Raw genomic sequence first — 27,558 nt, 5'->3', positions numbered from 1 at the left:
ACTTGTAGATGGGGCTCCTGGTTCTCAAAAGCAAAAAAGGTAGACAGTCGGCCTGAATCTTAACACTCCAGATCACCAAGAAGGAGGGATGCTATCAGCTGAAGACATGGTACACTGGGAAGCAGTGGAAGGAGCTACTGGAGTCTAGACACACAGGTCAGATCCCTGGAGCTGGAGTTAAGGGCAGCTGGGAGACACCCAATGTGGGTGCTGGGAACTGAACTCGAGGCCTCTGCAAGAGCAGCAAGCACTCTAAACTGCTGAGCATCTCTCTGGCCCCCTTACTGCCCCACCTCCTGCAAATCCCTTAGGACTAAATGGACACTATTCAATTAAACATCCTTTCCCATCTATTTTCATTTTTCTATGACATCCAGATGGAGTATTATCTTTACACTAAAGCATGAGTTATTTACAAAAAAACTGAAAAAAAAAAAAAAAAACTACACCAAAGCCCACTAGCAACCATAAACCAGGCAGTGGCACATTTCCCCCCAAATCAACATTTTCTGGAGCCAATGCTTTAAAAAAAAAAAAAAAAAAAAAAGCCTGTAAGCCTGTAACCATTACTGCCATCAATTCAGGCCTTTCCAGAATTACGGATGATTATTTTTTATCTTATGTAGATAATCCTGAGCACACCAGTGCTGTAAGGGGTTATACACTTGAGGCCCACTAGGAAAGACCAATCTGTCCCCTTTCATGTAGTCTGGCTTTCCTTTTCCTCTGTCTGGGATGGGGGAATCGTTCTTGCACACTGTCTTCTTACTTCAAGTGTGAAAAGGACAAGTGTCCTAGCAGTCTCCTGGGGTTTGAACTGTTGCCACATGGTCGCAAGCACCCCTTCAACACATGCCAGCACTGGCTTTCTCCACAGCAATGTGAAATGGTTTCTCTTCTGTTTGAATTGTGGGGAAGACTGTCTTGGTGTTGTCTCTTACTGAAGCATTTCACAATCAACTAACACACCTGTATCATCTGTGGTTTAACCCAAGCCCAGGCTGTTCTCGGCCACCTTCAAACATGTAAGGACCAGACTAAGCTGAGCTGATGGCAGCCTTTCTCAGATCTTACCTGTGTGCCCTCTGAAGGATGTGAGCAGTGTGCAGTTTTCTTGTTCCAGTTTGAGGATGGTGACTTGGCCCGAGTGATCACCAATAAACACATGACGGGTTTCAACATCAAATCTATCATGTAATCATTAAGGAGTATAAAGCAGGGATTTATGAGAGTAAAAGCAGAACACTCTACATTAGTTTAACCAGGAATATGCAGTGCCATGCTAGCAGAACTTGAAGACAGGTCCTGGAAGACATGAAAGGGGACTCAAGATAATGAAGGATGTACAATATTGCTAGACAGACGCAACATGACTTATCATATTAATTTATACATTTAATATAACCCCAATAAAAACATCAACATTCTCTGGAGCTCTGTATGTTCTTTCCAAAGTCTATACAGAAAAATAAATAAGCAAGAAGATACGGTAATACTTTGAAAATAAAAATAACATGCAATAGGAGACCAATGCTACCAGATATTAAAACATACTATAAAGGTTTTTTGTTTTGTTTTTTTGAGAGAGGTGTTAAAACATGCTTTAATGAAAACACCTTCTCAGCACCTTGAAGTTTCAAGGCCTCCATGTTCCCACCTGCAGCTGCTGTAATGTCAGGGCTGCCTCCTGCTGCTCGGCCCTAGGTGCAGCTGACTGTGAACTCCTCAGTGCTGGGCACATGGCAGGAGCTCTGTGCTGCAGCCCTGTAGCAGCCGGACCAGCCACTGCTCAGCCATCTTCAGCTGTACATGCCTGAGGGCAGTCTGGTGAGTGAGGCGTGCACCTTTCCTGATTCAGGCATGCAGACTGCATCTCTCCCCCGTAACTCTGTGTGCTGTATGTGGCTGAGGTGGACTCTCACCATACTTTTCATGATCTGTAAATGAAGGTGAGACATTTCATCTAGATTTGTGGTTGTTGTTCTGATTTTTTAAAATTTTTATTATTATTTTCATATACTTTATTTTGATCAGTCTTTCCCCTTATTGATGTGATAAATTTGCGAGGAATGTACAGATGAGATGCTGTGACTTGGTCACAGCATGTAGTCTGCCCAGGAGGGCTGCTGAGCTACTGAGTGAAAAATTCCTGCCTTTTATATGGTGACTGCTCTCGTTAGAGGCAGCACCTGCTAAATGTCTGGCTTATAAAATTTCTTTAAAGTGTGAGTACTGACAGAGACAAATGGTCTATGATAGGAGTCTACAATCAGATACTCAAGACACACAGAAACCTAGCATTCATCCACTTGATTTTGTTTTCATTTTGGAGGGTTTTTATCTTCTAATACTATGTATTTTTCATTATTTCAGTGTGTGTATCACACACACACACACACACACACACACACACACACACACACACACGTGCACCTGTGGAGACCACCGTAAGTCATCAGATCCCTTGGAGCTGCAGTTACAAGCATCTCTGAGTCCTCCCCTTGGCAGCTGGTATTGAGATCTGAACTCAGACCACATGGATGAACGGCAAAGCACTCTTCACTGATGAACCATTTCTCCAGGACTGCAGACTTCAGAAAGAAAGCAGCCATTTGGCATAAGCCCTCTCATTTGTGTGGTTCCAGCACAGTAGGCCACTCTTACTGGTTAATGATGGGAATTCTTACCAGCCCAAGTCCCTGAGACACTTATCTATGAAAGGAGACTTGCAGAGATACACAGGCGGGCCTCGACAGCAGTGAACTGAACTGGGAGAGCTAAGATAACCCTTCTGCCCTGACCTGCTTTTGACAGAGTCCTTCACCACAGCAACAGGAAACAAAAGGAGGGGGCTCCCAGCGTAAGAACACAGTCCCTTCGGTGTCGCAGAACACTAAAGGAATTTTAGGGCCGTGAAACTACTCTGTAGGACAACACAGTGGTGGCCACCTTTGTGCAGATCCACACTCCACACACTGTACAACAGCAAACGGGAACCCTGAAGAAAACTAGGGATTCTGGGTGATAATGACACACATTAGCTATTTGTCCACCTCATTTGTAACAAAGTATCTGACAAAAGCAACGTAGGAAGGCTTTACTGTGACCCCAGGTCCAGGGGATACAGTCCACAAGGACAGGGGCAGGAGGCAGCTGGCCACACTGCATGCAGTCAGTAAGCAGACAGCTATGACGTGCACAGCTCACATTCTCCTTTTCATTCAGTGGATGTGTGTGTTGGGGGGGGGGGGGTGCAGCCCACTGGAATTTAGGGTGTGTCTTTTCATGGCAATTAACCTACTCTAGAATCCTTCACAGGTATGCTGCTGTGTAACCGTTCTGAAATCTGAGAAGACCTTCCACATTGCAGGAAAATTCCTTACAACAGAGATGCTGTAAAGAAGGTGAAACATTCCATCCCTTTGGGATGTTTAAATGTTTAAAGTCTTGGGAAGTGGAGATCCTGGAAGAATCTGGAAGACCAGATTCACCCAGTCCCTCTCTCCCCTAGCATACAGAAGCTGAGAGGACTTCTGAACGACACTTCCAGACCAGCTGCATGATAACACGATGGACACAATTGTGTCCTAAAAGACGTCCAGACCTCTGAACTGCCCCAGGAGAAACGGGAACTAGCTAAGCCACCTATAAGAAGCAGCGACCAGTGAGCCACCCGGAAGAAAGAGGCTCGTCCTGAGCTGCCTGAGACAGCCTCTGACCTGCTGAGCTGCCCGCAGGCTGCGCAGTGTGCTCCAGGTTTCCAACTTTCAGGAGACGTCATCTGGCTGGAATGGATTTTTGGTACGCAGCTGTCTTTGAGTAATTTCTGCTCCTGTAAATAATCCCTGGCCCAAGAAAACTCACTGATTCACCAAGTTGAACTCTGGAGATATCCTCACTTTGGTCTATCTTTTGCTCCCTACCTGGATCGAAGAGACAATTGCTCACATCTCACCATGAATGATGTCACATAACACATGATTACATATTTGTTTCCATGGTGCTTTTAAAGTCCACCAAGTCGATACAAGTTGCACATGCTAATAATATAGGTTTATTAATTGTAACAAATGGGGAATACCAGAAATCTCAATATTTAATTTTTTTCTATGAATCTAAAGCTGCAATAAAATATCCTAGGAAAATAAAAACTATGAAGTGACATGGAGAGAGTCAGGAATGTAGCTCAATGGCACTGCTTGTCTATCATTTGTGAAACCCTGGGTTTAGCCATCAGCAATACACATAGACATAGATACACGCACGCACGCACGCACACGCATACACACACATACACACACACACACACACACACACACACACACACACACACTCCAGTATATGACTCCTACTAGCCAAAGATGGGACAGTTTTAATATTTAAAATGACATTTATTAAAATATGCTAAATACATTACTTTAAAAAACCTAAACAACAACAAAAAACCCTAAGAGTTCCTAACAGTACAAAAAAAAAAAGGAAAAATCTGCTCTGCAGTATATGAACCCTCTACCTACATTAGCAGCTAAGGAAAAGGAATTGGTCAGGTGTGGTGGTATAGGCCTGTAGCCCCCAAATACTCAGGAGGCTGAGACAGGAGGATGGAGATTTGGGCCAGGCTCAACTATACAGTGAGTTCCTGAACAGCCTGGGCTATGTATGAAGACCTGTCTCAAACAAACACCAGAGCACAAAACGAAAATTAAAATGATAAGAATGAAGACACCTGTTTTTTATAACATGTCATCCAAGAGTAGACAGGTGGCACTGGATGGTAAGGAAGTCTTCCATTTTCAAATACTTCCAACCAGCACACGTGGGGGAAACAAGAGGATTAGAAAATGACTCAGCTAAAGCTTGGCCATTGGACAGAACTGGTAACAGAAATGCTGCCAGGGCGTTAGGAGCTAACTGACCCAAGTCACTGACTGTTCCTGGGACAGAAGAAGCAAGAATCCCATTCACTAAAGTCACTGGACAGTCCCCAGAGTCAGGAACTGTGTTCAGACTGAATGGAGGATGACGACTCAGTTCCCCGGGCTCCTGACGGGCGGGCAGCAGGGTGAAGGACTCAGAACCATCTCCATGAGGAAGGACAAACGTACACAGAATGGAGGGAGCAGGGAGATGAACAAAATACGTGATGTCAGTGGAAGTGGGGGGGGGGGTCAGTGTCGAATGAGGACTGTCTAGAGAGCAAGTTCAGAAACTTCCAGAGACAGTGGGAACTGCTCCAGAGGAGGAACCGGAACACGTGACAATGTCTGGACAAGGTGCAGTGTGTCTACATCCAATTTCAAACAATTCTTACAAAAAGTGACTTGCAAAACAAGCATTATATGCTGAGAATAGAGGATTTAGAAGTATGAAGCAGTTTTAATTTCCAGACATAACTATATCTTCATGATTATGAATAAATATTTAGTTTTAGAGGTTCATAATGAAATACGTTGAGATAAAATGACATTAAGGTCTAGAATTTGCTTCAGAATACTGTGGCAAAAAGGGACAGAAGTATCAACAGTGGATGTGAGTTATGGATAAGTGTCATTAAAATATTTTTTTCTAGGGGCAGTGGTGGTACACACCTTTAATCCCAGCACTTGGGAGGCAGAGGCAGGTGGATATCTGAGTTTGAGGTCAGCCAGAGAGCAAGGTTCAGGACAGCCAGGGCTACAGAGAAAAATCCTATGTCAAAAAGTAAAAAACAAACAACAATATCAAAAACAAAAACCCAAACAAAACCATGGTTCCAACAGGGACTTAGAAAGGAGTTTAAATAAAACAGTAGTACAACTGGATGCTGGAGTGCTCAATATTGACATTAAGTGTTCCATTAAGAGACTAAGATAATCTTGGGGCTGGAGAGATGGATAGCTCAGAGGTTAAGAGCACTGGCTGTTCTTCCAGTGGTCCTGAGTTCAATTCCCAGCACCCACATGGTGGCTCACAACCATCTATAATGAGATCTGATGCCCTCTTCTGGCATGCAGGCAAACATGCAGACAGAACACTGTATACATACTAAAGAAATAAATCTTTAACAGAGAGAGAGAGAGAGAGAGAGAGAGAGAGAGAGAGAGAGAGAGAGAGAGAGAGAGAGAGAAAGAGAAAGAGAGAGAGAAAGCTAATCTTATCAGCTTTTCAGAGCTCTTGACCTGACTGGAAATATACCTATGCGATGACACTTGTAGGGTAACATCTCACTACACAGGGTGACATTTTAGAAATACCTCCAATGCTCTTGAAGAAAAAGCTAAAGCATAAAAAGTCTTGAATCATTTTGTGGAAACATTAAAAAAAAAAAGGTTAAAATATGGTCAAATGGTAAGATACTGAGAGGGGAAGGTGGGTAAGATATCTCTTGAACTAAAAACTAGCAAGTACAGCCCAAGGAAAATACTCCCACTTCCTCTGCCCTGCCTTGGGACCTTCAGGAAAGAGCTCACCCTGGACTGGGCGGATGTGCAGAGGACAGCTGGGAAATCTTAGTTCCCAAGTTCTAGCATCCTGCTGTGCCAGGACTCTGAACAAATAAATCAATCCCTTGGCCTTTCTGGGCCTCTAAGTCCTTGCTGCTCCATAGGAACTGAGCATATAGTTTTACTGGTGCCTGGTACAGTGAGTGCAGGAGCACTCCGAGTTCTGAGGGAAGGCTGGGCTCACACCTTCTTCCTCTTCCTCTCCTTCTGCATACCGCTGTTACCATGATCGGACATTTCATGTATACAGCAAAATAATCGAACACTTTCATACTGCTTGGGAACTCATAGCTCTACAAGTAAACTGGTTAGTCTCTTTGTCTCCTTGGTTTCTTGGCTTGAGTTTCAGTTATTGTCACCACTATTCTCTACTGAGAGGCCTGGAGGAAGAGGACATTCGAATGTGGTCTGAGATGTCTGTCACTTGTTAACTTGGATAAATGACAGGTGGAGACAGGACAGTATTGTGTCAGCCATCTGTGGAGACCTCTCCTGTACCAGCAGCTGTCCTCTGTAAAGTCAGTGGGAATGACTTCCCTGTCCTCATTGATGTTGCTTCCTGAGATCTTCCATCCCTTTGTTACACACACACACACACACACACACACACACACACACACACACACACACACACGACTCTCTTAAGAGTGGACAGCGGCAGGCGGAAGGCAAGAAAACAGGTGCAGGAAGGACCCTAAGAGTGCAGTCATCTGCCTAACGATCTGCCTATTCACTAGGCGGTTCCAGGGAGTGGCTGGGGGTGGAGGCTCTGGCTTTAGAAGAACCACACACTTCTTGGCTTAGTCCACCTCCCTTGGCAAAGCACAGGACTGTCAAGCCATCAGTGTTTAGCACTAAAGATCAGGGGTAAGGGTTGGTATCATAGCTTGAAAACAAGAGCCGTTAAGATGAATTTGGTGGGGCATGCATCTACTGGAAGAGGCTGTCCAGACACACAGACACAGACACACACAGACACACACAGACACACACACACACACACACACACACACACACACACACACACACACACACACACTTGTAGCACGAATTGTTAGAAGGTCTTATTAGTAAAAACAAACCCAGAGCCAGGTATTGGGGTGAATGCTGAAAGATCAGAAAAACAGGACTAGCCACAGCTGATCTTGCCAATTCTTCAGCTGATCTCATTTCCTCAAACTGGAAGCCTCTGAGTCCTCATCCAATGGACTTCTCAGCTAAACTGCTGCTCGAAGCCTAAAAACTTAACCAGGCTTAGTTCCTGGTCCTCATGCCTTATATACCTTTCTGCTATCACTTCCTGGGATTAAAGGCATGTGTCACCATGCCTGGCTATTTCCAGTGTGGCTTTGAACTCACAGAGATCCACACCACTGCCTAACCTCTATGTTTAATAGTATGGCTATTCTGTTCTCTGACCCCCAGATAAGTTTATTGAGGTGCACAATATATCAACATGCTCACTCAGATGTACACATGGGTTTCTGATAACAAGTAACATGATTCTCTGCTTGGAAAATAGTCAAAAAATGAAGGTGCCTTTTGGAACTAGTGGTTATAATCTTAATATGGTCAAGGCACGTTTAATTGTAATTTTTGTTTTACATTTTCAGATAGTTTGAAAAGTTATCTTCTTGAGGGCATATGTGTGTCTTTGCTCACACTGCCTGGTTTGATAAATGAAAGATGCACCATTACTCTGGTCAGTGATACTGATGTACAAGTCACAGGATGCCATTAGTTCTGGTACCCAACAGTAAAGGGGATAAAAAGCAGAAGTCCATGGCAGAATACCTCAGGAAGAGCAGTCCCATTCTTACTCACTGGCAGCGTGGCACCCTCTAGGCTTCAGCTGGATCATGTGAAGCCTGAGGATGTTTCCTGGACATACATGTGGTGCTTCCCTGTAAAGAACAAGCTCCCCTTTCTTGTTGACTTTGTCTCTGGTCCTGGTCCCTCTCCACCTTTACAACCCTCACTGTGGTCACTTGGATCCCTTCATCTTGCTCTTCTAGTGAGACATTAACAGCAGCATTGGCCTCTGCGTACTCATAAACAAACCCGCTGCCACACAGGTGCAAGGAAATTGTGGCATACTATCATATTAACAACTGACGGGACACTTTATAAATACAGAGATCAAACTCAAAAGCAGGCCCTACTGTTCCTGCTTCTGTGGATGGTGTTGGTTTCCATGTTCTGCCTCACTTGTCAGAAACTGGAGGAGTCCACTTTTTTATACAAGAGAACTTTCCTCCTTGATGTAGGAGAAACATGTCACACACCAATCGATGCTAGGCTTGTCAGAACCTGGGCAGCAAGTGAGGCTTCTTTAGTATTCTTTGGTCCTCACCACAAGTAAATAGGCTGCAACTTGGGAGACAAGATCACACTATGGATTCTGAGAAAGTTTCGTGCCTGGAACAAAGTTTGCAGGATACCACCTAGAGACAGCTAGCTCACTGGTCCTTGGCATGGCAGCCTGCCAAGAAATACTTAAAATTTAATTTCTTGTTACTAGTGTGTAGCACAGTGTGCACGTGGACATGAGAGGACAACTTCCAGCAGCCAGGTGTTTCCTTCCAGCATGAATTCTTGGGACTGAACTCAGGTTCCAAATTGTGCAGCAAACACTTTGACCTGCTAAGGCATCCCACTGGCCCCCCAGATCTGTCTGTATGAACAGGAAACTCATGGCCCACTCTCTAAGCACCAATGTGGTATTTATAATGTTAGGGGGGATTTCCTGTAAGGGAAATGACTGGTCCATTAAACCAAATGTGTTTTGTTGATGATTGTATGCTCAGGGACTGCAGTCCTGACCGCGGAGGATCACACCGTGTCCTGTCGCGGTGTCAGAACTATGTCACAGCAGTCAGCAAGCCTGTCGCTTGAAAGGTGTCGCCTCACTCCGCTCCATTCACACGGACACCCCCAATAACTTGTACCTTAAGAAGGTCTCTGAGCATCTTTTCACACAGGAAAAAACATAAATCAAAACTAGGAAACAAAACCTATATACCAAATGTTCATGCACCAAAGAGGAAGGGATTTGTCCAGCAAAGGATACTGCAGGCCCGAGGCCACAGCACTGGTGCGGTAACATCCCAGGCGCTGTCCACTCTCAGAGCAGTGCCAGGCGAACTGCTTGTCTTGCCCTGTGCTCAGCACCCACTCCAGTTCCAGAACAAACAGGACCATCGTCACTCTGCTCTGATGTGCTGAAAAAAAAAAAATCAAGAGATGAGAAAATGACCAATAAGGAAGCATCCTGAGGGAAATGGAAAAATGTAGCCCACCATTACATCCATCTCCCTACCCCAGAAGAGGGCGAAGGACAAAGCCATCAGGGCTGGGACAGAACAACAGCACTCCTTGGACACTCTTTTTGTTGTTGTTGTTGTTGTTGTTATTGTTTTTGTTCTGTTTTTTTTTTTTTTTTTAAATCATCTATCTCTTTGCACCCTTGCTTATGTCCATCCAAGAATTACTGCCTTGGAGAGCTCCCTACCCCAAGGCCTAGCCAAGCATACTTGGGCTACTGGATCAGTGTGACCACAAGGCACAGTAGGAATAATATTTGCAACATAGTCACTGTGGTCACTTTATACTCAAAGGAAAGATATATTGTTCTTTGTTGTTGTTGTTGTTGTTGAAATCTGATTTTTAAACTCATAACAAAATTTCTGACAGTTTCCTGTCAGAAAAGCTTGCAGAATAATTACAAAACAGGAATGGTGGATGTTTGAAGGAGAATCTCCACCCCACCCCGCAATAGTCTCATATATTTGAATGCTTGGTCTTCAGTTGGTGGGACTGTTTGGGAAGGATTTAGAGGTGTGGCCTTGTTGGAGGACTTGTGTCACTGGGGATGGGCTTTGATGTTTCCAAAGACACATGCCATTCCCAGTGTGGAATCTCTCTGCTTCCTGCCTGTGGATCAAGACATGATCTCTCAAGCTGGTCCTGCCTCCATGTCTCTACTTTGCCATTACGGACTTTCCCTCTGGAACTACAAGTCCAAATAAATGCTTTCTTTTATAAGTTGACTTGGTCATAGTGTTTTACCACTGCAATAGAAAAAGTAACTAAGGTAAGACTGAAACACCTGCTATGCAGAAGCAAGTACACATGAGGGAAGGGGGAGAGTTCCTATGGTTACTCACATACAAGGGCAACCCTACTAGAAGAATTTTTGCATCACACAACTTCAGAGAAAGGAGAGACTGCTCATACCCTTTAGCTTTCTCTCTGTCGCTCACCTGGGCAAACTGAGGTGCAGGGAAGCTGCTGAGTGGATTGGTTAAGGGCCTGTGACTTCTCAGTTAATAAACTCAGGCAGCAAGAGTTTTGCCTTCTTACTATGTGATGCCAGGCAACGAACACAGGGTAACAGGATGAACAAGACACACTGTGCTCCAGGCAGTGGTCTGGTGGGCCAGGAGTATACTCTTGAGTATGGTGAGGTGGAGATTTTCCACCTTGATTACTGAGCAGCGTTAGACAGTGTGGGTGGCTGTCTGCAGCCTCACTGTGGAAAACCATCTGCCAATTTCAGGGTGTTTAACACATTCAACACATTCTTTTAGTCACTGCGGAGACTGAGAGTGGGATCTCTCTCTCTCTCTCTCTCTCTCTCTCTCTCTCTCTCTCTCTCTCTCTCTCTCTCTCTCTCTCTCTCACACACACACACACACACACACACACACACACCAGCAAAGCAAACCTTGGTTTCTATGGCAGTCAGTTCTCTTAATGTCTGGTTGTTAATGGGAAAACAAAACAAAACAAAATCTCAAAACTCAAAACACAACAGTCCAAGGAGAAGGAATTCTCTTACTCAGAAGAAAACTCTTTGAAGGCAGACACTTATCATTACACTTTAGAAACTCACAGGAAAGCCTGGGCTTGATGTCTGGCTTCGTGACTAGGAACCAGGGGGAGAGGGACGCTCGTCTTATCAGGGGAACGTGCTTTCTCACCATGGAGCCCACAGGAGCTGCAGGCATTCCTCACCCTGAAGTGCTGGTTTCTGAGTTGTGATCATGCTTTACCTGTGGTGCCTTTTCCGACCCTGGTGGTGGTGTTGGGGATGGAGAAGAGCCCTGTGCATGCCAGGAAAGCTACTACTGAACTACATCCCTACCCCTTTTTGCACTGACTTATGAGAGAATTTTTCTTCTTTGGCTTGTTGATGTGACGGCTATGTTGATTTTTGGTTGAACAGCTCTGCAGAGCTGTAATAACTCTCGCTTGGTCATGCTGTGTAACTCATTTATGGATGGGTGCATTTGGACTACTAAGTTTTAGGGGAGATTACATATTCTCTAAACTTGTCCTTTTTTGTAAGATCCAAAGGAATTAAAATCTTTGGTAGTGATATCAGGTATCATTGGTTGATTTTTAAAAATGAATTTATTGAGATAAAACTCACTACACTTCTGACCTTTTTAGAGATCAAGAATTCATTGGCTGATAACATCTTCATGTTACATGATCATTGCCACCATTTACTTCCAGAGTATTTCCTCACCCCAGAACAATTCAATTCTCCCTTCCCCTAACTTTGGTCAATATACTTTCTGTCTCTATTGAATCTCCTATTCTTGACATTTCATATAAATGTTATTCATATGATGTGGCCTTCTGTGTCTGGCTTCTTCCACTTAGCATGTTTTTAAGTTCACATGTTACATCATGTATTATTACCACTCCATTCTCTTATACAAACACAAACACACACACACACACACACACACACACACACACACACCCATTCATCCACTAATAAGAGATCAGGATTATTTCCCTTTCTTGGCTATTGTAAACAATGTTTCTAAGAATCTGTTTATACATTCTGTGTGAATATATTTTTTCAATACTAGCTATACAGGGATGAGTAAAAATGTGATGGAATATTTTTCAAAAGGCTATGTCATCAGCAACTCTAGTTTATCCATACTGCTTTCAAAACTGGTTTATTTGATTTTTGTTTTATTCTTTTAGATAGGTTTTCCTTATATTACCCAGACTGGCCTTGAACTCACAGTTCTCCTGCCCTAGGTATGTGCCATCAAGAATGGAGCAATTTTTCCAAAGGAATTAATAATTAATGACATATTGAACTATGCTTCAGGTATTTCATCAAGCAATTTATACATAAAATCTCTCTAATTTTTTTTTATAGAAAATGTGACATATAATTTACCATTTTAACCACTTTCAAATATACATTCTGTAGAATTAAGAACATTCAAATTAATATATGATAGTCATCACCTCTCTAGAACTTGTACATCTTTTCACATAAGTCCCTTCCTCCCCAGCTCAGGGTAATTACCATTCCATTTTCTGTCTCTACAGATTTGATGTAGTGAATACCACATGTATGTGGACATAACATGTTCTTTTGTGATGGGCATTCACTATGCTGGAGTGTGCTGAAGTTACGTCCTTCTGAAGGTTCTGTGATATGCCTTCATATATATATATATTCACTCTATCATTCCATTCCATTCATGATGCACACCTAGTGGCTTTCATCCCGGGCTTCCTGTGATTACAATGCCATGACCATGGGCACACAACTATTTGTCTGAGCGTTACTTCTCTTATTTGGGGAACACAGCACTGAGTTTTTGTGGTTTCGTTTTATTTGTTTGTTGAGACAAGGTCTTTATCTAGCTGTGACTGTCTTGGAACTTTCTATGTAGATCAGACGGGCCTCAAACTCAAGAAATCCTACTGCTTCTGCCTCCCACGTGCTGGGATTAAAGGCATGCGCCACCACTGCCCAGCCACCTTTTAGTTTTTAATGTGAATCCAACACTACATTCCTGAGATAAATCTCACCTGACCCTAATGTATTCTGGATTTGGTGAAATTTAGGTTTGTAGCATTCTGTACTGTGGTGGTAATCTAATTGTACTGAAATATTATTTTGATTGTATGTTAATAAATAAAGTTGTCCGGGGGTCAGAGCTATTAGAGCCATAGCAAGAGCCGGGCGGTGGTGGCACACGCCTTGAATCCCATAGATATCTGTGTGTTCAGGGTCAGAGCTATTAGAGCCATAGCAAGAGTGTGGCGGTGGTGGCACACGCCTTTAATCCCATAAGATCTCTGTGTGTTCAGGGATATAGTCAGCATTGGAGACATGCCTTTAAGACCTAGGGGGCTGTACATTCAGACAGTGACGAGGCAGTCATGTGTTTGGGTTTACAACCAATGAGAAGGCAGAACAACATACTTTAAAAAAACGAACCGACAGGAGGTAGGTCTCTTTTCGCGAAGCTGGAACAGCAGGAGGAAGGGTGAGATTTTAGCTCTGAGCTCTGACCTCTCGGCTTTCTCTTTTACATTGTTTCTGTGTTTCTTATTTAATAAGACGGTTGGTTACATCTACACTGTACGGAGAACGGCATCCTAGTTTTCTCATATTGATTTGTAGCGCATTATTATCAGGAAATACTGATTTCCTACAATGGGTTGGGAAGTCTTCATTCCTCAATTTCCAAAAGAGTTCCTGTAGTTTTACATATTTTCTTCCTTAATGTTTCATAAAATAGAACCAGCAGAATCATCTGGTCTAGGAGTCTAAAGGGAATGAAGAAGGGAGCTTTCGCTCTTGGCCTGCTTGCTCTTTCTTGCTGGCCAGTCCATTCCTTACGGCCACTACAGCCTACTTCTCTAGGATTCTGTCACACTGAAGACCAGTTGAGACATCAAACATCATGGACTGAACATCTACTACATTCTTGGACCTTCCATTGGTAGAGCCATTGTTGGACAAGCTGGACCACAGCCTGTAAGCCATTCTAGTAAATCCCCTTCTCTCCCTCTCTCCCTCTCTCCCCCTCTCCCTCTCCCTCTCCTCCCTCTCCCTCCCTCTCTCTCTCTCTCTCTCTCTCTCTCTCTCTCTCTCTCTCTCTCTCTCTCTCTCACACACACACACACACACACATTCCCTTTTCTTTCCAATGGCATAAACCAAGGTCACTGATTTGAGACCCTGATTCTTTTATAATGCCAATGTTTGAGCTGTCTATATTAGAGAGAGATTCATTCTCTCAATGCTGGTCTTCTAGAGCATCTGTTCTCAACCTGTGGGTCATGACCCCTTTGAAGGGCAAATGACCCTTTCACAGGGGCCACCTAAGACCACCAGAAAACATAGATATTTACATTACAACTCATAACAGTAACAAAATTACAGTCATGAAGTGCCAACGAAAATAATTTTATATTTAGGGGTCACCACATGAGGAACTGTATTAAAGAGTCTCAGCTTTAGAAAAGTTGACAACCACTACTGTAGAGAATCCTGACTAACACAAGCTTTCTTTAAGGGAAGGTTTTAAACTAAAAAGTTGGCTTCTTTGGACACATATAGAGCTATTAGGACCATCTATTTCTCTTGAGTGATCTGCAGCTTGTGACTTTGAAAGATCTGTTGACTTCATTTGTTCTATATACCAACACATAGCAATACAGTATTCACATATGGAGCTTCTGGAAGAGCGTCAGGCTACTCTTTCCTGATAATGATAATTTCCAATGTTTTCCCCCTTGCTAGTCTAGCTAGAAGTTTATCACTCAGAAAACAGCCTTTGATGGCACTGACTTCTCTGCACTATCCGGTTTATACTTCATGAACTGCTGTAATAAACTGTCTTCCCTTCCCTCTGGGTAGCTTAGGTTTCTTTATTCCTTTCCCTTTTTATTTTCCCCCAATGGCATAAACCAAGGTCACTGAACTGAGACCTTGCTTCTTTCATGACATCAATGTTGAGCTGTCCATCTCCCCTTAGATGCTGCTGCAGATGTATCCTATAAATATTGGTATCCTTCTTTTCACTTTTATTCTCCTCAGAATGCTTTATGATTCCTTCTTTAACCCATAGATTATTCAGAAGTGTATTACTTACCTTTCAAATATTTTAGGATTTCCCAACAGTCTCTTCATCATCAAATTTTACTTTAATTCCATTCTTAGAACATATTTCTAAGTCCTTCAAAACTTATCGAGACTTGCTTTATGGTTTTAATCATAGCAGCATCATTTCAGTTCTGTGTGCACTTGAAAATTGGGCATAATCCCATTTCCATGGAATGGAATTTCTACAGGTGACCATTGGGAAGCCTTGAATTGTTCTTGACAACTTTCTGCATGCCTGTTCTATCAGCTAGCAGGAAGAGAATGTTAATTTCTGACTACAAATGTGTATGCGGCCATTTATCCCTAACATTTCATTGTTAACCTTATTTCAAAGCTACGCCAGTAGCGTACAAAAAGGCTCATTATGGCCTTCTGCTGGACTGGCCCTTTATTTTTGCTCTGAAATCTGCTTCCATATTAATAATGTTAGCTGAGCTTCATTTTGGTTAGTGTTCTCATGGTGTGACTCTACCCTTCTGCCATCAACTTGCTTCTCGAATGAATGACAGCGTCTTGTGTACAGGTTATATTTGAATCTCAAATCCTCACTCAACGGACTTAATTAAAAGTTGCCGGCTTCTAACTATCAGTTTTACTTTATTAATATTTAATGTGTCATTGATATTTTCAGTTTCAACCCCTTCCTATGTGTTCTCTTTTCTCCACTTTCTTTCTCCATTTTTCTCTTGCTTTGGCCTTCATTTTTACTCCTGAAAATCATTTCCCATTTCTATTTCATTTCATTGGTTAGAAGCTGTGTTTGTCACAGTTAACAGTTGCTTATGGTGAACAGTATGTACCTCTAATTTACCAGTTTACATGTTTAGCATAACAACTTCACAACAGCATATTCCTATTTTTCCCTACCTCCTACTTTTATAAATATCATCATTACACATTTTAATTCTATATCTTATGCCACGTCTATGTTGTTGTTGAGTTAAACACCCAAGGATCCTTTAAAGAGACTGTATTGCAGTTACTATTTTGTTCTTCTTCACTCTTTGAGTAGATGCACATTTCCCATTGGGATAACTTTCTTCCTGAAAATTTTCCTTTGATGTTTCCTCTAATGGAAGTCTATAAGAAATGAGTTTTTTTTGGGGGGTTCTTTATGACTGAAAAAGTTTCAATTTAATTTTAATTTTTGAAAGATGTCCTCTCAGAGTATAGAATTCTATGTTTAAGCATTCCTTCATCACTTTAAACATACTGTTCCATTGATATCAAATCTATCACTAGCTTAATAATTTATGGTCGAATCTACTTACCCATTGGGTTTTAGAATTTCAATAATATTTTTCATCTTTTTAAAAGTTTGACTTTTTAAATAGCCAAATGAATGGAAACACATGAACTATGAACCAAAGGCTGAGGGGCTCCCAGCTGGATCAGGTCCTCTGAATAGGTGAGACAGATGATTGGCTTGATCAGTTTGGGAGGCATCTAGGCAGTGGGACCAAGTCCTGTGCTCATTACATGAGTTGGCTGTCTGAAACCTGGAATTTATGCAGGGACACTTGGCTTAGTCTGGGAGGAAGGGACTGGACCTCCCTGGACTAAGTCTACCAGGTTGATCGCAGTCCTCGGGGGAGGACTTGTCCTGGAGGAGGTGGGAATGGAGGGTGGGCTGGGGGTAAGGGGAGGGCATGGGAGGGGGGAGAATAGGGGAACCCATGGCTGATATGTAGAACTAAATGATACTGTAAAATAAAAAATATATATCACAAAAAAAAATATAAAAAAAAAGTTTGACTTTTTAAAAATATGTTTATTTACAGTGCTTTTGTTTGTTAGCCCCTAGTTTCTATAGCTTTTTAAAAATATTATTTTATTTTATGTGTTTTGGTGTTTTATCTGCATGTAGGAGCACCGTGTGGATCAAGGCCTATGGAGGCCAGAGACGGCTTTGTATTCCCAGGAACTGGAGTCACAGACAGCTGTGCGTCACCACACAGGTGCTGGGAACCAAACCTGGGTCTTCTCCAAGCACACCAGGTGCTCTTAACCACTTAGCCATTGTTCCAGCTCCCACTTTGACTTTTTGTTTGTTTGTTCTGTTTTGGTTTTTAGAAAGGCTTTCCTATGCAGCCTCGGTTGGCTGCAACACTTAGCCTTAGTTTTCAGGCAGATGGTGGCACACACTTTTAATTCCAGTACTTGGGAATCACACGCCTTTTAATCCAAACACTTGATAGCACAGTGTCTTTGGAGGTCATGGACAGGATGCTGGGTAACCACAAAGAATGAGTGAGATCAAGATATCTGGATAAAATGACATTTGGGTCTTAAAGATCTAACGCCTGATTACATGATACTATTGGTCTGAAAACAGGCCCCTTCCAGACACTACTTCTGATTGACAGAATGAATTTGGCCAATAAGCCAATGTTGAAGATGCACATCAAAGCATTTCACCAAACATGGAATGAGGCTCATCTGAGGCAACCTGAGGCTGACTCCACTTTTCCTGAGCCTGCTGTACCATTCCAGGAAGCACGGTGTAGAAAGACAAAGCTGTGGGCTTGGCAGTCACCCCAACTTAGTCTGGGTCGTACTTGACCTTACAAGTAACCCAGGTTCTTCCGGCCTCAGCAACTTAATTCACAACTGGGATAATACTGACCTCACAGGGTTTCTCTTTTTGTTCCCCCATGTAATTTAAGTGTTCTTAGTGAGAATGAAAACTACCAAAAAATAGTTTTAGAGGCAGTTAACAACAGTCCTTCGACTCCTACCTTGATAGTTTTTCACAGGTGTCATCTTGTTATAATCTTCAGACAAAATAAATTCCTACAAGACAAAAGAAAAGCATTAAGCAAAAGGAATTTTTTTCTTGAGATTTTATTTATTTTTATTTTATGTGTATCGGTGTTTAGCTTGCATGCATGTCTGTGCACCATGTGTGTGCAGTGCCCACAGAGGCCAGAAGGGGGTGTCAGGTCCTCTGGAAATAGTTACAGACAGTTGTTTGCTGCCAAGTGGGTGCTGGAAATTGAACCCGGTCCTCTGGGAGGACAGCCAGCGCTCCTAACAGTGGAGTCATCTTCCAGTCCTCATGCAAAAGTAAAGTTTTTAATGAACAATTATGCTTTGGTAAACAGACTGCATAACAAAATTACATGAAACATCAGCGGCTTGTCAATCAACTCTGCATGTGTGATCATCTCCAACAGTAATCCAAACTCTGATCCATCACAAGGGCAGAAATTTTACCTCACAGCTCTCAAGCTGGTTTTTCTTATATGAGGAGAATCATATGAGATCATTTTCCAAGTCAGGGTTCTGGTCAATGCCAATCCTAACTGGATTCAAAATCTCACTGGTGCCACAGCAAATACTCAAAGACTTTAGCAGTGAGCAAATACTGTTAGGTATTTGGAATCTGCTGTTAACATTAGCAATTCATTTTCCTTACAACAAGCTCCCTGCCACTGCTCATGCTCAGTTCCTGTATTTCTAGGACCATGGCACAGTTCCCTGGCAGAGTGAATTGTCAACATGTCTGTTAGCTGTGTTGACAAATCTAGACAACAAAGGCACAGAAGACATTAGTTTCTACATAGCACACCTTGGGGGGGAGGGCACACAAAAGGGTCTCACCTAAGCACCCATGCAGTTGGTGATGCCCGTGTAGACACCAACCAGGTATTTACAAGGCCTGGCCAAGGGCTGAGCTCCTCTGCTTTCTCAAATGCAAATCCCCACATATCTTTGAAGGTGAATTGCAGAGCAGGGGTGAAGGAACAACATGAGATAAAGCAATGCTTTCATCTGGGCTTACAACAGAACAATAGGGCTTTTCACAACAGCTGGAAGCGGCCAGAATTTTTCTCTGGTGACTTACAAAGTGGGTGGGAGGACAGGCATGGACATTCCTTTTTGCTAGTAGGTGCTTACTGAGTTCACATAGATTATGTAATTTTTAAGTAAAAATAGTGTGTTATTTTTGTGACAGATATCACAAAGGTAAAATAGGGCAGCATGACAGAATACACTCGTTTCTTTGGTTCTGTGTTTCGGTCACAGGCCCCATAAGAAGCTTACCTACAAAGGGATTTTCTTTAGAATGTTTTTCTTGGGAAAAACATTATTCAGCTTGCCAGTTTAAACTCATATCGTGAGTCCTTCAAGGAGTGGCACCATATCTACTCATTTCTGAAGAGTTCAACTCAAAACGTGACAGATAAAGTTGAAAAGAAGCATACAGCTCCCCTCTGAAGAACTGACAGACATGTCTGGCTGACTGTGGGAGCCTCACACAAGACTATCTCTCCAGAGCCTCCGACACAGACAGAGAAAACATGTCTGCTGTAAACACAACTGATAACAGGGCAAATTTGTTTAGTTCATGTTGAATATACTAAAATGGTTCATTGACCTAATAAAAAAGACCCGAATTCCTCTTGGAAAAAGGCAAGGCATACGATAAAACAATTCAATGCAGGTTTTCACTTAGGATTTGACATGCATACAAAATAGAAAATTACCAGCTCACTTTGTACTAGTAAACTAATTTTTAAAAATACTTTCTTCCCATTGATAATAAAAACACATAGACAAGGAAAATTTTGGGGAGATCTTGTCACTTTTTATTGATGTGCGTATATGTAACAATGGAAACCACATGCTAGTGTAAGTATACCAAAGATAAATATTTAAAGGTCCTTTTGCGATATCTATCATACTGTTATTATACAGTGTAATAATATGATCTATGATAAAATGAAATGTGAAAACTAATTGGTGATGCTTTTTTAATATCAACAAATCCGGCAGTCATCCTTTATTCACCAATTTTATTCTTTTTTTTTTTTTTTTTTTTTAATGAATCACAGGATGCTGTAATGTTCAGAAGGTATGTTACATGACAGGGTATGCCTAATGAAGAAATGATAGATATTGACTGGTCAGAATTTTATATATATCTAATATATTACTACTCACAAAAATCTAATGTGAAATTCTGGCTAAAGTTTAAATTTATTTCCTCAGAAGTGACCTATCAAAATCGGATTACATATATTTTAAATTATTTTAGAAAAAAAACTATCCTCTTATTTTTTCCATCCTACTGTCTACCTATTACCTAATTAATTTTAATGCATATTATAGTACATTAAATATCAAGGGAAACACAGGGGAAAGTTAGTAACTGCACATTCAATCTTACCTTTTAAGCAAATAGACTATTTGGTGTGTCCTTGTATATCTTGTTTAAAAATGAAAACACTTTTGTAAACATACACAGAGGGAAATACACATTTAGGGTTTTGTTTAGTTAGGTTGTATAAAACTAGGTTAATGGTTATTTCCCTTAAAATATATCAGAGCTATCTTTCCAGGATTCACTTAGTTTAACTTAGTCTTTCTAAGGAAGGAGTAAGGTATTCTATAAAATGGGTGTACCATTTATTTTTCAAGTCCCGCCCTTTTTAAATGGTCACTGTCTGCTAATTTGCGCTATTATAAAACAGCATGCAGACCCACATGACCTGACACACAGAGGAGATGGCTGACTGAGACTGAACACTGCCACATCACTCCTCAGCAGCATAAAGGTACTCAGTCTCCACCTTCACATGACAGTGATTTACTCAATTTCAGCAACAGACTTGTTCACCTTTTCACTTTTGCCAAACTAATGTGCAAGAAAATGGCATCTCAATGTAATTTAATGTGCACTAATGTTTACATATACTGATTCTTTTTTTTTGGTACTTTCATTTTGCTTTAGATTGGTGCCACCCCCCCCCCCCCACACACACACACACAAAACGAAGACAAAAAAACAAAAACAAAAACCTGACTCTGAGGTAGTCTTCAGTTGAACACTAGATCTGGGCGTGAAGTTCCAGCAACATAAGCAAAGGACCAACAGAGAGAAACCAAGAGATGCTGGAACATCCCCACCAAGTTGGCCTGAGTCTCAGAGAAGGCCAGCCAGATCTCCAGCACACAGGAGGTTGTTGGCTGGACAGACAGAAGTAAGGACAGGGGAGGGAAGGAAGGGGAGGGGATTTCCCTGGAGCTTTCTCCATGTTCCTTTGGACTGTGATACTCGTTCAGAGGATTTTGGAATTTCCTTCCGTCTGGGAAATGGCTTCACCTAGCCACATTTGCAGCCTGGAGAAGTCAGATTTCGGGGACTAGCCGAGCAGTAGTTCTAGAAGTGAGAAAGCGGCCAAGGAACCAGGCACTCTGGGCTGTGGTTAAGAGTGTACCGATAAACCCCAAGGCATCTGGGTAACAGTAACTCCCGAGGCAGCGGATACAGTGGCCCATGCCATTTTGTATTCTGTAATTTTCTTACTGAAGTATAGAAAGGTTTTGACTACTAGACCTTGTAACCCACTGTCTAATAATTACAATCTTTCTCTCTCTCAATATCCTGCCTTTGTATTTACTTATCGGATCTTCTGTATTGAAAAACTCAGTGATAAACAAATAAGCAATTGTGGCATCCTGAGCTGAAATTGCAGTTTGGGGAAGTTTTTGAGTGGGGTTGCAAGTAGTCCAGAGTGCTGGGACTGCAGGCTTGCACCACCATGCCATTTATGAAGTGCTGCAGACAGAAGCCAGGCCCGCATGCATGCATGCATGCAGAGGTGAGAACACTCTGCCAGTTGGGTTACATCCTCAGCCTCGGCGCAGTAATTTTAAAGTTTTTCTTTATAAAAAATACTTCAGTCGGGCGGTGGTGGCGCACGCCTTTAATCCCAGCACTCGGGAGGCAGAGCCAGGCGGATCTCTGTGAGTTCGAGGCCAGCCTGGGCTACCAAGTGAGTTCCAGGAAAGGCGCAAAGCTACACAGAGAAACCCTGTCTCGAAAAACCACAAAAAAAAAAAAAAAATTACACTTCAATTGAAATGTCTTCCATGGGGAATACACTCAGATCTTTCTAAACTCTTTAACTAGCTGAACATCTGCAGCCACTGTTTTGCTTTTCTTTGTCTCTCAATTCCTCTGAAAACCAAGCCTAGCAAAATCAGTCAATCAGATGGTAAAATTACTTTAATTGGGCTGTATTACTTTTTTTTTTTTTTTAAGTTGCTAACATGTCCTGTCATTTTAAAAAGTTCTAGAAAGTCCATGCTTGGCTAAACACATGCCAATCACAACACTCTGGAACACTTCACAAGAGCTGTTACCACTTTCTGTTTGCACTTGACATACATCTGTCAAATAGACACCATCGCTTTTGTTCGGTAATATTGAGTTCCCTCAACTAATCCCATTTGTTAGTGAAGTTTTGTCAGCCTAAGAAGGATGCCAGTAGGTGGTAGAATGTGTTTTTCCCACTGGAATGAAACATACCATTTAGTTTTCTGGTCATCCTTAGACCCTACACATCACAAGTTCTTGGTCCTGGAGTCATTCTGTCTCTCTGTTCTGGTTGATCCATCAGTCAAGGAATATTACACAGTTCTAAGCACGGTCCACCACCTCTCCTGTTTTGTAAGGATCAATAAAACAGATCCATAAGAATCCTGATGATGAGCCGGGCGGTGGTGGCGCACGCCTTTAATCCCAGCACTCCGGAGGCAGAGGCAGGCGGATCTCTGTGAGTTCGAGGCCAGCCTGGGCTACCAAGTGAGCTCCAGGAAAGGCGCAAAGCTACACAGAGAAACCCTGTCTCGAAAAACCAAAAAAAAAAAAAAAAAAAAAAAAAAAAGAATCCTGATGATGAAGCCACAGCACCTGACACGTTAAAAAAACCTACTGGGCAGCAAGATGGCTCAGCAGCTAAAGCCTCTGCCATGCACGCCTAACGATCTTAGTTCAATACACAGAATCCGTGGTAAATAAAAAGAAAAAAGTCAATTCCAAAAAATTATCCTCAGCATGTATGTACCCCTCCCCCAAACATACATCAGAAGCACAATAATAGTTTTTTAATCTACACTTTAAATTTCTTGCTTTATTGAAAGCCTGCCAACAACCTCTCACTCTTTTTAAAATCTAACACTACTTCAGATTAAACACAGAATCTAAAATTAGATTATTAGCTACCAACTGTTTGTGGTGTACCAAAGACATATGCTGACTAGAATGCATGATAAGTCTACTTTTATCAAGAAAACAAAACTATAGTTACATTCCCTAAAAGGACTTTCTTCTCAGAAAAAGGAACAAAAACAATCACCAAGGTCACACCCAAATAAAGACTCAGCCCAAATTATAAAGAATGAAGGGAGAAATAAGGGCATATGCTTCATTACCTAGCAAAAGGTCACAAAGATCCCCAGACTCAAAGCACTAATGTGTGCTTCACAAAGCCATCCCTGAACAGGAGAGGCACACATTAAGAGTTTGCAGCCGGGCGGCGGCGGCGGCGGCGGCGGCGGCGGCGGCGGCGGCGGCGGCGGCGGCGGCGGCGGCGGCGGCGGCGGCGGCGCACGCCTTTAATCCCAGCACTTGGGAGGCAGAGCCAGGTGGATCTCTGTGAGTTCGAGGCCAGCCTGGTCTCCAAAGTGAGTTCTAGGAAAGGCGCAAAGCTACACAGAGAAACCCTGTCTCGAAAAACCAAAAAAAAAAAAGAGTTTGCTAAGCTGGTCCACACCGCCACTGACTTGGGAGTCAGCTCCCTCATCTACGCCTCTAACGTGAAGGTTTGATTTGTTCATGGTCTCCCACATTTCTTTATGTTCCTTCCCTGTGTTTTTAGGTCTGATTTCAATGTTCCTTGATTATTTCGTCTAGCTCCTCTACTTCATCTTTGAGTCCTAACATTCTGTCTTCTCTGTGATTCACTTCACTTGTCGCTTTCCTTAAAGTTTCCAGTGGAGCCATTGGGTTTTTCAATTTCAATTCCATCTTTGTTCAGCTGGAGTCCTCTTCAATGTTTATCTCATTATTGAATTCCATCTCAAGTCCTGGGCTGCCTCTGTCCTTTCCATCAGCCTTATGCTCATGTTTTCTTAGGTATCACTTGGTGTTAATTGTCCTTAAGTTCTTCCTCTTTAATTTCATTGAGCTGTTTGTGCTTTCTTTAAATTTCTTGACTTTTTTTTTTTTTTTTTGATGAGGTTTATGATGGTTCTTTTAAATTCTGTATCCTGGGTTCATCTGGGTAATTCTCATTGGCAACTATTTTTACAGAAGAGTGGATTTTGGAGGTGAAATACTGGCTTGACCTTTCATGTTGTTTTAGTTTTGCAATGAGACCTGAGTATATGGACTTCTTTTGTTAGTTCTATGGAATAACTATGGACAGAGTGGTTGGGGCATAAGAGAGGATGTATGGGCAGGTTAAGCCTAGAAGCTGGAAGTGGCTTAGGTGGAATGAAGTCAGGGGGACAGAGGAGACTAGGCTGGTGTGCAGGATGAATGCCCTGATCCAAGCTTGGAGTAAAGAGTTAGATCTGGCTGGGTGGAGAAGTTGGATGTGGTATGGGATGGGCCTGTAAGGAAGCCTGGAAGCTGGTTGTGGCAGAGGCAGGGATGTCCATCTAGGCTGGAGCAATGGATATGGGCACCATGCAACCTCCAAAAGAGGGAAGCAATCAACAGTCCTACCCAGCACACCTATGTACCACAACGACCAGCATGGCATGATAGCCCTAAGGGTGCAGCAGTGATACATATAACTTGACAGTAGCCAACAACTCTCTAGATGGACTTAAGACCTGCTCAGCAAGAAGGAAATCTGCCTGGTACTGGGCTCGTGAAGTCATGGATCTTAGAGGGAGAACCTATAACTGCTCTTTGACTAACTAGCAGACTCCCTAACTATAGTATAAATGATTTATTCTTATACCCACAGGTAAGTATAATCCTCAACCCCACATCAAGGAAACTTTGCAACAGATAAGAGACCATTACAGAAAATCATAACCAATCAAAACGCAGAGTTATGGAGCCTAGTCCCAATGGATATATATAATACAACTACTCTACCTCAGGCTCGGGGATCATTGTGAAAGATGGGGTGGAAGCCTGTAAAGCTAGAGGAACAGGGAGTTCTATGTGAGCCTATGCCTGCTAGTAATGTCAGAAGTCACCAACACGACTGCCTAACACGAGCCGAACAATGACACCAACAATAGGCATGTTAATGTGGCCTGGAGAAAGCCCTCAAGACCTCCACCCTACACAGAGAACCACAGGGAACTAAGGAACACTGAGAGTGGGAGAAATAAATCTTCCTCAGAGAAAAGCCCACCAGACATTACCCAATACCAAAGGTCAGCCCTGAAAACATACATACAAATACCATTATACAGACTGAACGACTCATATAACTAGCATTATACAGACTGAACGGTTACATATATGTTACATACAGGTAGTATATAACAACTAATAAAAAATGAGGGCATGAATTTGAAAGAGAGCAAGTGTGGGTATATGGGAGGTGTAGAGAGAGAGGCGGGAAGAAGAAACAACAATGCAATTATAGTATAATCTCAAAAAATGAAAGAAATAAAACATTAAAAAGATTAATGTCCATAATATGAACTTACAATTTTAATTTAAAGAAAACAAGTAATTTAATTTCTATTGTTTCCAATGTATTTCCTCAGATAATAATGCAAGTTAGGTAGTGAACTCTTATCCTTAAAAGCAGCTCACCCCAATTCTGTAATATGGAAATGACACGGTAACTCTTCTTCACAATTATAAAGGCTGTCCTTCCGTGGGAATCATTTCTCTGTCAGGGATCTAAGTGAGTCAGCAGTTATTTCCTGGAGACTTTTTTTTTTCCATAACACCTGCTGAACACACACACACAGGTCTGATGGCCACAGAGAGACTGTTTCTATGGAAACAGAGGAGTGCCGCTCTACAACTCCACTCACTAGGTATTTACAGACGAAGTCCAGTTGGGAATGTGATATTAGTAAACTTCTTATTTTATAGTAGCTGAGTCTGTTTACAGAAGTGTCCAGAACACTGTCAAATACATACTTAATGTTTTGATTACAACTGAAGGTGAACGGGTATGCATGTGTGAGCATGAGTGTGAAGATATTCTACACTCGACCTAGGTCCCGCTTCTCCCTTCCCCCAGCTCTTGGAGGCACCCTTCTATTTCCCTTACATTAAATATTCAGTTCTTACTTAGATTTTGGGTTAAACTTAGCATTAAACTTAACAGTAGGAAAACAAAACCTCTCAACTCCTTAATCACTCAATGTACTCCATTATTGCTGAGTTTAATGAAATATACAGGTGGCTTTTAGAGTTATTTAACCAGAGATTAGTACTAATGAAAGCAGAGTGCATCCTCTCCCACTCAGGGAGAACATGCTTACATACTGTATTTTACTTTTCTAAAAAGGAACTTATATTCAAGATTTCAAGGTGTAAATCAAACATGGATGTTGAATGCTTGGGATTCTTTACAAGGAAGAATGTAATAAAGGAGAGAGCTGAGAGCAAAAGACAGTATGTGTTCATACAGGTCCTTCATGCAAATGTTTCTTCTCTCTGACTATGATTTCCTGAGATGTCTATGCAAGTGAACTGAATAGTGCTGTTTGGCTTGCAATTGCAGAACTATGCTTATTTTACTGAACATAATGTCCTTGGGTTTACTGATATTTGTCACATGAAACAGGATTTTCTTCTTACTTTTAAGGATGCAAAATATTCCATCATATGTACACATTGCATTTTCTTTATTCATCTCTTGACAGACACTTAGCTTATTGCTGCCTCTGGGCTACCATGAATTCTGCAAATATCTGCTTTCAATTCCACTAGACAGGCACCCCAAAGTAGGACTGCTGGACCACATGGTAATTCTAGTTTTAATAATTTGAGGAACTCCTACATGAGTTTGACTGAAAATCAGTGTCACAGAAGTATTACCACCTTTAAAACTGCCTTCACTTTTATCACATACCTTCCGAATTAGTGGTGTCGACGTTTTGCCTCTGTTTTCAGGGATTTCAGAATCAAATTTACATTGTGACCCATGCAAATTGTGCTGTTCCTAACAATCTGCACATATAGTTATTCTAGGTTTCATGCATGCTCTTCTGGTTGCAAGGGAGGATGTTCCAAGACGAGTCAGAGCCTGTGAGCAGAGGCCTTGCAAGGAAGCTGGGCGGGCCAACCTGTTTCATACGCCCCTTGGGATGTCTGCTGCTCTCAGTAAGGGAACCCAATGAATGCGAAACAACTCAGCT

At 42.1% G+C, this 27,558-nt stretch overlaps 1 protein-coding gene across 1 annotated transcript in view; it reads right to left on the bottom strand.

Moving 5' to 3' along the window:
* Positions 1–27,558, bottom strand: part of Wdfy2 (WD repeat and FYVE domain containing 2) — a 163,290-nt gene that overhangs the window by 31,192 nt on the left and 104,540 nt on the right. Inside the window, exons 4-6 of the mRNA XM_042284997.2 lie at positions 18,159–18,213; positions 9,553–9,703; positions 1,075–1,187 (exon numbers count right to left, since the gene is read on the bottom strand). Of these exons, the coding sequence (XP_042140931.1) occupies positions 1,075–1,187; positions 9,553–9,703; positions 18,159–18,213 (319 nt within the window). The remainder of the gene's footprint in view (positions 1–1,074; positions 1,188–9,552; positions 9,704–18,158; positions 18,214–27,558) is intronic.

The sequence above is a fragment of the Peromyscus maniculatus genome, chromosome 9 (assembly GCF_049852395.1).
Source record: "Peromyscus maniculatus bairdii isolate BWxNUB_F1_BW_parent chromosome 9, HU_Pman_BW_mat_3.1, whole genome shotgun sequence".
Classification (NCBI taxonomy): domain Eukaryota; kingdom Metazoa; phylum Chordata; class Mammalia; order Rodentia; family Cricetidae; genus Peromyscus; species Peromyscus maniculatus.
This window is presented reverse-complemented; position numbering and strand designations above follow the sequence as displayed.